At 43.7% G+C, this 12112-nt stretch overlaps 1 protein-coding gene across 3 annotated transcripts in view; it reads left to right on the top strand.

Annotated features, from left to right (window-relative positions):
- The first annotated feature begins 10291 nt into the window (after nt 1-10291).
- Nucleotides 10292-12112, top strand: part of sharpin (SHANK-associated RH domain interacting protein) — a 50413-nt gene continuing 48592 nt past the window's right edge. For 2 of the 3 annotated variants that reach the window (XM_060913869.1, XM_060913843.1), the window contains exon 1: nt 10293-10735. In XM_060913869.1, coding sequence (XP_060769852.1) covers nt 10481-10735 — 255 coding nt within the window. In that variant the 5' untranslated portion in view covers nt 10293-10480. Of the gene's footprint in view, nt 10736-12112 lie in introns of all 3 variants that reach the window. The other variant, XM_060913854.1, reaches the window with a different exon arrangement.

The following is a 12112-nucleotide window of genomic DNA, read 5'->3' as shown; positions in this document are numbered from 1 at the left end:
AGGAAGACCAAAGATGAGATTTATGGATGTGGTGAAGGAACATACAAAGACGGTTAGTGGAACAGAAAATATATGGAGGACAGGGGAAATGGAGGGATATTATCTGCTCTGGTGACCCCTAATGGGAACAGCTGAAAGAAGAAGAAGAACAAGAAGACTTCATTGCCAGGTAATTGGAAAGAAGATGGAGTTGCCAGGTAGAAGGAAAAGTGGAAGACCAAAGATGAGATTTACGGATGTGGTGAAGGAGCATACAAGGATGGTTAGTGGGACAGAAAAAGATATGGAGGAAATGGAGGGATATTATCTGCTCTGGTGACCTGTAATGGGAAAAGCCTAAAGAAAAGAAGAACAAGAAGAGGTCTCAATTGCCAGGTAATTGGAAAGAAGATGGAGTTGCCAGGTACAAGGAAAATATGAAGACCAAAAGATGAGATTTATGGATGTGGTGAAGGAACATACAAAGATGGTTAGTGGAACAGAAAAAGATATGGAGGACAGGAGGAAATGGAGGGATATTATCTGTTCTGGTGACCCCTAACGGGAACAGCTGAAAGAGAAGAAGAAGAACAAGCAGAAGTCTCAATTGCCAGGTAATTGGAAAGAAAATAGAGTTGCCAGGTAGAAGGAAAAGATGAAGACCAAAGATGAGATTTATGGATGTGGTGAAGGAGCATACAACCCCGATTCCAAAAAAGTTGGGACAAAGTACAAATTGTAAATAAAAATGGAATGCAATAATTTACAAATCTCAAAAACTGATATTGTTTTCACAATAGAACAAAGACAACATATCAAATGTCAAAAGTGAGACATTTTGAAATTTCATGCCAAATATTAGCTCATTTGAAATTTCATGACAGCAACACAACTCAAAAAAGTTGGGACAGGGGCAATAAGAGGCTGGAAAAGTTAAAGGTACAAAAAAGGAACAGCTGGAGGACCAAATTGCAACTCATTAGGTCAATTGGCAATAGGTCATTAACATGACTGGGTATAAAAAGAGCATCTTGGAGTGGCAGCGACTCTCAGAAGTAAAGATGGGAAGAGGATCACCAATCCCCCTAATTCTGCACCGACAAATAGTGGAGCAATATCAGAAAGGAGTTCGACAGTGTAAAATTGCAAAGAGTTTGAACATATCATCTACATTGCATAATATCATCAAAAGATTCAGAGAATCTGGAAGAATCTCTGTGTGTCAGAGTCAAGGCCGGAAAACCATACTGGGTGCCCGTGATCTTCGGGCCCTTAGACGGCACTGCATCACAGGCATGCTTCTGTATTGGAAATCACAAAATGGGCTCAGGAATATTTCCAGAGAACATTATCTGTGAACACAATTCACCGTGCCATCCGCCGTTGCCAGCTAAAACTCTATAGTTCAAAGAAGAAGCCGTATCTAAATATGATCCAGAAGTGCAGACGCCTTCTCTGGGCCAAGGCTCATTTAAAATGGACTGTGGCGAAGTGGAAAACTGTTCTGTGGTCAGACGAATCAAAATTTGAAGTTCTTTATGGAAATCAGGGACGCCGTGTCATTCGGACTAAAGAGGAGAAGGACGACCCAAGTTGTTATCAGTGCTCAGTTCAGAAGCCTGCATCTCTGATGGTATGGGGTTGCATTAGTGCGTGTGGCATGGGCAGCTTACACATCTGGAAAGACACCATCAATGCTGAAAGGTATATCCAGGTTCTAGAGCAACATATGCTCCCATCCAGACGACGTCTCTTTCAGGGAAGACCTTGCATTTTCCAACATGACAATGCCAAACCACATACTGCATCAATTACAGCATCATGGCTGCATAGAAGAAGGGTCCGGGTACTGAACTGGCCAGGCTGCAGTCTAGATCTTTCACCCATAGAAAACATTTGGTGCATCATAAAACAGAAGATACGACAAAAAAGACCTAAGACAGTTGAGCAACTAGAATCCTACATTAGACAAGAATGGGTTAACATTCCTATCCCTAAACTTGAGCAACTTGTCTCCTCAGTCCCCAGACGTTTACAGACTGTTGTAGAGAGAAAAGGGGATGTCTCACAGTGGTAAACATGGCCTTGTCCCAACTTTTTTGAGATGTGTTGTTGTCATGAAATTTAAAATCACCTAATTTTTCTCTTTAAATGATACATTTTCTCAGTTTAAACATTTGATATGTCATCTATGTTCTATTCTGAATAAAATATGGAATTTTGAAACTTCCACATCATTGCATTCCATTTTTATTTACAATTTGTACTTTGTCCCAACTTTTTGGGAATGGGGGTTGTACAAGGATGGTTAGTGGGACAGAAAAAGATATGGAGGAAATGGAGGGATATTATCTGCTCTGGTGACCCCTAACGGGAACAGCCTAAAGAAGAAGAAGAACAAGAAGTGGACTCAATTGCCAGGTAATTGGAAAATAGATGGAGTTGCCAGGTAGAAGTAAAAGATGAAGACCAAAAATGAGATTGATGGATGTGTTGAAGGAGCATACAAGGACAGTTAGTGGGACAGAAAAAGATATGGAGGGATATTATCTTCTCTGGTGACCTGTAACAGGAAAAGCCTCAAGAAAAGAAGAAGAACAAGAAGAGGTCTCAATTGCCAGGTAATTGGAAAGAAGATGGGGTTGCCAGGTAGAAGTAATACAGAAAAAGATATGGAGGACAGAAGGAAATGGAGGGATATTATCTGCTCTGTTGACCCCTAATGGGAACAGCTGAAAGAAAAGAAGAACAAGGAGAAGTCTCAATTGCCAGGTAATTGGAAAGAAGATGGAGTTGCCAGGTAGAAGGAAAAGAGGAAGACCAAAGATGAGATTGATGGATGTGGTGAACGAGCATACAAGGACGGTTAGTGGGACAGAAAAAGATATGGAGGAAATGGAGGGATATTATCTGCTCTGGTGACCCCTAACGGGAACAGCCGAAAGAAAAGAAGAAGAACAAGCAGAAGTGTCAATTGCCAGGTAATTCGAAAGAAGATGGAGTTGCCAAGTAGAAGTAAAAGATGAAGACCAAAGATGAGATTTATGGATGTGGTGAAGGAGCATACAAGGACGATTAGTGGGAAAAAAAAGATATGGAGAAAATGGAGGGGTATTATCTGCTCTGTTAACCGCTAATGGGAACAGCCGAAAGAAAACAAGAAGAACAAGCAGAAGTCACAATTGCCAGGTAATTGGAAATAAAATGGAGTTCCCAGGTAGAAGTAATACAGAAAAAGATATGGAGGACAGGAGGAAATGGAGGGATATTATCTGCTCTGGTGACCCCTAATGGGAACAGCTGAAAGAAAAGAAGAAGAACAAGGAGAAGTCTCGATTGCCAGGTAATTGGAAAGAAGATGGAGTTCCCAAGTAGAAGGAAAAGATGAAGACCAAAGATGAGATTTATGGATGTGGTGAAGGAGCATACAAGGATGGTTAGTGGGACAGAAAAAGATATGGAGGACAGGAGGAAATGGAGGGATTTTATCTGCTCGGCTGACCCCTAAAGGGAACAGCCTAAAGAAAAGAAGAAAAACAAGCAGAAGTCTCAATTGCCAGGTAATTCGAAAGAAGATGGAGTTGCCAGGTAGAAGGAAAAGAGGAAGACCAAAGATGAGATTTATGGATGTGGTAAAGGAACATACAAAGACAGTTAGTTGGACAGAAAAAGATATGGAGGAAATGGAGGGATATTATCTGCTCTGGTGACCCCTAACGGGAACAGCCGAAAGAAAAGAAGAGGAACAAGCAGAAGTCTCAATTGCCAGGTAATTCGAAAGAAGATGGAGTTACCAGGTAGAAGTAAAAGATGAAGACCAAAAATGAGATTGATGGATGTGGTGAAGGAGCATACAAGGATGGTTAGTGGGACAGAAAAAGATATGGAGGACAGGAGGAAATGGAGGGATTTTATCTGCTCGGCTGACCCCTAAAGGGAACAGCCTAAAGAAAAGAAGAAGAACAAGCAGAAGTCTCAATTGCCAGGTAATTCGAAAGAAGATGGAGTTGCCAGGTAGAAGGAAAAGATGAAGACCAAAGATGAGATTTATGGATGTGGTGAAGGAGCATACAAGGACGGTTTGAGACAGAAAAAATATGGAGGAAATGGAGGGATATTATCTGCTCTGGTGACCGCTAATGGGAACAGCCGAAAGAAAAGAAGAAGAACAAGCAGAAGTCTCAATTGCCAGGTAATTGGAAAGAAGATGGAGTTGCCAGGTAGAAGTAAAAGATGAAGACCAAAGATGAGATTTATGGATGTGGTGAAGGAGCATACAAGGATGATTAGTGGGACAGAAAAAGATATGGAGAAAATGGAGGGATATTATCTACTCTGGTGACCCCTAATGGGAACAGCCTAAAGAAAAGAAGAACAAGCAGAAGTATCAATTGCCAGGTAATTGGAAAGATGATGGAGTTCCCAGGTAGAAGTAAAAGATGAAGACCAAAGATGAGATTGATGGATGTGGTGAAGGAACATACAAAGACGGTTAGTGGAACAGAAAAAGATATGGAGGAAATGGAGGGATATTATCTGCTCTGGTGACCTGTAACGGGAACAGCCTAAAGAAAAGAAGAAGAACAAGCAGAAGTATAAATTGCCAGGTAATTGGAAAGAAGATGGAGTTGCCAGGTAGAAGTAATACAGAAAAAGATATGGAGGACAGGAGGAAATGGAGGGATATTATCTGCTCTGGTGACCACTAATAGGAACAGCCTAAAGAAAAGAAGATTATTATTATTATTATTATTATTATTATTCACGGGCGGCACGGTGGTGTAGTGGTTAGCGCTGTCGCCTCACAGCAAGGTTCGAGCCCCGTGGCCGGCGAGGGCCTTTCTGTGTGGAGTTTGCATGTTCTCCCCGTGTCCGCGTGGGTTTCCTCCGGGTGCTCCGGTTTCCCCCACAGTCCAAAGACATGCAGGTAAGGTTAACTGGTGACTCTAAATTGAGCGTAGGTGTGAATGTGAGTGTGAATGGTTGTCTGTGTCTATGTGTCAGCCCTGTGATGACCTGGCAACTTGTCCAGGGCGTACCCCGCCTTTCGCCCATAGTCAGCTGGGATAGGCTCCAGCTTGCCTGTGACCCTGTAGAACAGGATAAAGCGGCTAGAGATAATGAGATGAGATGAGATTATTATTCACAGTTGTGAGAGAGGACCCGGTTTTCTAGACAATTTGGCCAGAGTTTCTCTAAGCTCCGGTGAGGTGGGACGAGGGCTGATAGGGCATGCCCGCCCTCTGAGCACCAATACATGTCAAGAAGAGCAAGGATTGACTCAAGCATACATCTCTTAATATTGTTAATATTCTACTCCATTATTTCAGCTAGAAGGCTAGAATTATTCTGTGACCTTGTGTCTCACTGTGTATTGTAGGGGAGAGTGGGGTAAGATGAGCCAGGGGGTAAGATGAGCCACCCCCTGTTTCTAAGAAACAGTAAACAAATGTGACCATGTGACCACATTCAAAGGGGGGCGGGACCATTTACTTACACTTGTGGAGAGGAGCACCACATGTCAAACTAGGTGAGGGAGATATTTATAAAAATGTGTTTTTGTGCTTTCTAAGTCAATTCCATGTTTGTCCACAGTGAAGGTGATTTAGAGAAGACAAAAGTAGAATAATATTTAGACACATTAGGGTTAAGTTAGTGGCTTTCTAAGCTATGATATGAATGCTAATAAAAATAATTTTGATTAGCCTAATCCCCTTTATTAGCATTTTTCTACAAAATGGTGGCCACGGGTTAAGATGAGCCATTAGATGTGGGGCAAGTTGAGCCACTGGCTCAACTTACCCCATTGGTGGCTGAGCTTACCCAATATGGATGACACTTAAGTTTTCACATTTACTGGTCATATATGACAACAACAACAACAAATAAACAAACAAATAAATAACATGTTAATATAAATAATATGTTTAAAAGGTTTTTAATAAATAAAATAATGCCCTCTGTTATTACAGGTGTGCATGATGCCATGCTCATACAAAAGAAAAACAGACAGGGCCGCACAGTCCCGTGCAGTTTTGGAGAGAGCTGCAGAGGAAGCCAGGAAAGGCAGGCCTATTCGGGCTGTGGCGAGGGATATGCATTTGGACAGGATGACTCTGACTAGGTTCATTGAAAAGATAAAGAATGGAGAGGTAGAGACAGGTTATACCAAGTTGGCATCAGCTCATATGGTATTCAGTCACATTATGGAGGCAGACCTTGCCAGCCACATTAAGACAATGTCTTTTCAGTTCCACGGGTTAAGCCCTGTAAAATGCAGGCAGCTTGCTTCTGAATTTGGAAAACTAAACAATGTGACAATGCCAGACAACTGGTACAACAAGGAAAGAGCAGGTCAGTTTTTGAAAGAAACAATCGAAAAGATAGAGCTGTTAGCATATATATATATATATATATATATATATATATATATATATATATATATAAATAATTGAACAGGGACAAATTTATCACCTTCTATAACCTATACAATAATATATTTGTGAAAATGGTGCGCACTTGCGACTATCCAGGCTGTAGCAACAAAGATGTGGCTGAATCTCCACACACATTTCACCGTCGTAGTCAGACATGTTGTCGCTAACTTTGCTAGCAGTAAACAATGTAGTGATGTGTCGGTCGCGAACGATCCGGTTCAAAGAGCCGGCTCTTTGAAGTGAACGACGGGAGCCGGCTCTTCGGTGGGAGCCGAGTTGGGGAGCCGAATTAGTTTTTTGTCCTTAGGTGCCTCAGAGAGAGAGAGAGAGAGAGAGACAGAGCTGATCTCAGCTGAAGGATGATTGTCTATTTGACAACCATGATCATTGTTTTGTTGCCGTGAATTCCTAAAGCTCATGATATAAATTGTCGCTCATAAATTGACAGGTTCGGTCGGCAACCGCCTTGGCATGGCCAGATTAATCTGCGGTATACAGCGAGACAGCAGTCATTATAACAGGAGCATATTTGCTGTTCCAGCGGCTTCTCATTACTGGTGGAGCAGAGTGCGGCACTTTTTTCTCTTTTTACACGCGCTCAAGCTGCCACATATTTTGTTGCACATTGTTCTGTGTTTGTTAAAATAACTTCCAACTTTGCTTTATAGTTTCTTAGGCCTGATTTATACTTCATAATTTATTTTGTGGCATTTTGTTCAAGGTCGAGTGTGAAATAAAGCCATAAAGGATAAACAGTTGATGTCTTCTGTGTATTTTATATTGGTAATATAACACAGTTTTGCATTATGTTTGTGAGAAAATAATTTATTAATTGGTAAGTAAGTTTTATTTCTATAGCTAGAACATTGTTACACTGCTATACTTTACAAAGCTTTACAATGGCTACAAAAACTAAAAAATAAAATGGAAAACATCCTATTGATAAAATAGAAATAATAATGTAATTAATTAACTAGTTAATTGCAGCAATTAAATAAAAAATAAAATCTCAGGAGCCGTTTGGGAGCCGAAAGAGCCGGCTCCTTATAGTAAGAAGAGCCAAAAGAGCCGGCTCCCGAAAAAGAGCCGAAATTCCCATCACTAAAACAATGAATGAAACAGCCGTGGCTGTCACCTGGCGGCAGCGCGCAGTGATAAGAAGGGAGAGAAAATAGTGCCAAGCGATTTCGAGGTCTGACTTTTTATTTGGCAACGGTTTTGTGATGCAAATATATCACTCTTTTGAACACATACTGTTTTGAGACGAAAAACATTTTACTTTCGTGACCCCAACAAACTTGCCGGACTACTTTCGTCTGGACCAGAACGGGACAAGAACTGGACTCACAGGATGCTGTCAGGGGTAAGTCAGTGTGTTTGCACGACACTATGGAGCACTTGCATGTGACGTCACAGCTGATCCAGATTGTGACAGACGCCATCTTGTCGGTCAAACGCCATATTCCACCTTCTACTTCTGCTTTTACTTCTACCTTTTCTTCTGGAAAACCCTACTATATACAATTCTACTACAACGGCTGCGGCTACAAGCTCTCCCTACCTGTGCACGTTTTTTATGTTTTTTGTGTGTATTTTTGCGTGTTGTTCGTCTGTACTGGACTTCAATATCCACTACAACCGTATGGACTTACTGGACATTGGTTTCCAGCAGAAAATGACGGTTTGTAGCGATTTCCATCGCATGCACAACATTCCGGACGAGAAAAAAAAAACATTCCGGACGAGATAGCGAGACCAGCGGGGTCTCCGTGGATTGTTATCGGAAGCAAAGCGAAGGAGGCGGCGCCGGGAGCGGAAGCAAAAGCGAGGCTGCAGAGCCGGCCTGTTGACTAAGCTCAGAAAACAGCCACTCAAACCTCCACTGCTAAGCCTCTACCTCTCCAACGCCAGATCCATGTAAACAAGACAGACGATTTGGAATTACAGCTGGAATTACCTTATTCTATTCTATAATCGGCTGGTCAGTGCATCTAGTATCAGTACTAGTAATACTTAAGTGACTTACCCATCCAATGAGGATTCTTGTTTACAAGATGCCACATCTGAGTCGCTGACAAATCCTGAATTTCTGTAAAGAAAACTGTCCAGAGATTTATAAGCATGCAGTGCTTCACCACTGAACAGCGAGGGAAAGTTAATGAGGTAATTATACACGTCTGGGTATTCCACTGGCAGTTCAAAATCCGGTCGTGAAAACTCCGTCCGGTAAGCCATAAGGGTCACAAATCTGTAGATCGTTTATTTTAGACATATATCTAGTTATCTGTTCATTAGAAAAATGAGCCGTGTAGTCCGTCGGTTGAAATTGATCCATTCTGTACACGAGTGCAGCAGTATTCAGCTGTGTTTTTGACCGACAAGATGGCGGCTGTGTACTTTCCGGTCACGTGACTGCAAGATCTCTATTGATGGGGATGCCATACAGATTCATGTCAAAAATCCCGAACTATCCTTTTATCAAATCAAATCAAGTTTATTTGTACAGCGCTTTTAACAATAAACATTGTCGCAAAGCAGCTTTACAGAATTTGAACGACTTAAAACATGAGCTAATTTTATCCCTAATCTATCCCCAATGAGCAAGCCTGTGGCGACGGCGGCAAGGAAAAACTCCCTCAGACGACATGAGGAAGAAACCTCGAGAGGAACCAGACTCAAAAGGGAACCCATCCTCATTTGGGCAACAACAGACAGCCTGACTATAATATTAACAGTTTTAACAGGTATAACCCTCAACTGTCCTCATGGGGCCGTCCTTCACAGGAGCGGTGCGATAAAACTCCGACCAGACACAGGGCACCAGGATGGATCAAGCAGGTCCGAGGGGCAGAAGAGGCCAGCATCTCAATCCCAGGATCAATATGTAACTCAGAGGGACAGATGGGGGGGGGGGGGGGGGGAAGAGAGAGAGAGAGAAAGAAAACACGTTGTTAGGTATGCCCTAAAAATGACAAGTATTAAATCTGTGTGGTAGGCTCGCAGAGACGAGAGTCTTTACATCAGGCATAACACACAACAATGGCATGTTAATATGGTAAAAAAAAATATATCATGACCTGCTCTGGGGGCGGCACGGTGGTGTAGTGGTTAGCGCTGTCGCCTCACAGCAAGAAGGTCCTGGGTTCGAGCCCTGGGGCCGGCGAGGGCCTTTCTGTGTGGAGTTTGCATGTTCTCCCCGTGTCCGCGTGGGTTTCCTCCGGGTGCTCCGGTTTCCCCCACAGTCCAAAGACATGCAGGTTAGGTTAACTGGTGACTCTAAATTGACCGTAGGTGTGGATGTGAGTGTGAATGGTTGTCTGTGTCTATGTGTCAGCCCTGTGATGACCTGGCGACTTGTCCAGGGTGTACCCCGCCTTTCGCCCGTAGTCAGCTGGGATAGGCTCCAGCTTGCCTGCGACCCTGTAGAACAGGATAAAGCGGCTAGAGATAATGAGATGAGAATGAGACCTGCTTTGGCTGGATGCTTGATTGGGTGATGGGAGCACACTCCTCAGCAATGATGAGATGCCGATGGGACCCTTAGGCCTGGCCAAGACAATTCAGTTACATTTCACTTTTAACATGTAGTTATGATGAAAAATGTAAAAAGTGGATCATCTTACCCCGCTCTCCCCTACTGTTGTGATAACACATTGCTCGAGACATAATATTGATATCTTTTGAACAGTCTATCAGGACGTGACCTGCTCAAGGTCTGACTACAGGCTCAGTTTTGATTTATTTTCATGCAGGCATTTGCAACGATTAATATCCCTTGAGATCACACCTCAGCCCGGTAGATGGCGGTAAAACACATCGATTATTAACCGCCAATAAATCGACAGAAGAAGAAGAAGACCCGGTCGCATGTTTCTACCGCCAGAGTTTCCAGAGGAATGAATTTCAGACGGACCCACTTCCTGTTTTGATTTATTTCCCTCCTGTGTCAGAAGGGGAGATGATGACGCTCCTGTGTGTGTTTCTGTCTGTGTAATTTAAGCTTTATTATTTTTTTCTTTTCTTTCTTTTCCCGGGTGTTCAGTGTAAAGCAGTCGGAGGTTGTCATGGCTCTGAGTTCGGGGGTTTGGGCTCCGGTTTTTCCGTCTCCGGCGCTCCAGCCGGGCTCGGGCTGCGGAACGGTGTTAATGTCGGTGCGGGTGTCGGTGTCGCGGGCGACGCTGCGAACTCTGCGGTCGCTCCGAGCTCCTGGTGCCGGTGAAGATGACGCGGCTCTCCGCCTGCAGCTCAGCATGGACCCGAACCGGCCCGGAGACTTCCGCCTCACCCTCAGAGACTCCGGCAGCAACGGCAGGATCATGGTAAGACCCCTGGCCTTGAAGGAGAGACCTGACCTGTACAAAAGCGTGTTTTATAGATAAATAATGCAGCTTGTTTTGTGCCTAAACCTTTTAAAATTTGCTGTGTTATTTCCTAAAGATCAACAAACTCTCTTGAGAAAACCAGTGACTTCAGAACTGCCAAGTGAAAGTAAAAGCAGTCGTGATTACTAGTTACTAGTTAAGATCATCATCATCATCACATAGCTTCTCATCTCATCTCATTATCTCTAGCCGCTTTATCCTGTTCTACAGGGTCGCAGGCAAGCTTGAGCCTATCCCAGCTGACTACGGGCGAAAGGCGGGGTACACCCTGGACAAGTCACCAGGTCATCACAGACAACCATTCACACTTGCGGTCAATTTAGAGTCACCAGTTAACCTAACCTGCATGTCTTTGGACTGTGGGGGAAACCGGAGCACCCGGAGGAAACCCACGCGGACACGGGGAGAACATGCAAACTCCACACAGAAAGGCCCTCGCCGGCCCCGGGGCTCGAACCCGGACCTTCTTGCTGTTAGGCGACAGCGCTAACCACTACACCACCGTGCCGCCCATATAGCTTCTGTTTACACAAATTAAAGCTGCGATATGTAATCTTCAAAAGTGTCTTCATCTCTAACAGTCTTAAAGTGCATATCACGGGTCAATTCAGGAGCAAGATCAATGTAATTCTCCTATTTTATATTAAACTTCGGTCAAATATCTGTCACGTTTTGCATTTTGTGCAATTTTTTTTTTACCTTGTGCAATATCAGAAAAATTCAGTTGAAATCAAGCCATTTGTCCGCCTCTGAAAAAACTTCGCATTTGGATTTCCCGGCAAACATTGATTTTCGTGACGTCACATGCGGGACGCCTCTTTCTGAATCCTACATCAGCGCTGATCATGGCCGTAGCCAGCTATGAGGCCACCGAGGTCTGGACCTCAGTCATTTTTCTTCTCATCTCATTATCTCTAGCTGCTTTATCCTGTTCTACAGGGTCGCAGGCAAGCTGGAGCCTATCCCAGCTGACTACGGGCGAAAGGCGGGGTACACCCTGGACAAGTCGCCAGGTCATCACAGGGCTGATACATAGACACAGACAACCATTCACACTCACATTCACACCTACGCTCAATTTAGAGTCACCAGTTAACCTAACCTGCATGTCTTTGGACTGTGGGGGAAACCGGAGCACCCGGAGGAAACCCACGCAGACACGGGGAGAACATGCAAACTCCACACAGAAAGGCCCTCGCCGGCCCCGGGGCTCGAACCCGGACCTTCTTGCTGTGAGGCGACAGCGCTAACCACTACACCACCATGCCACCCTCTGCCATTTTTAAGAGCTGACAATACATTTGTACGCTAAAT

This window comes from Neoarius graeffei, chromosome 1 (genome assembly GCF_027579695.1).
Source record: "Neoarius graeffei isolate fNeoGra1 chromosome 1, fNeoGra1.pri, whole genome shotgun sequence".
Lineage (NCBI taxonomy): Eukaryota > Metazoa > Chordata > Actinopteri > Siluriformes > Ariidae > Neoarius > Neoarius graeffei.
Note: the sequence above shows the minus strand (reverse complement) of the source record. Positions and strands in the feature narration are given on the sequence as shown.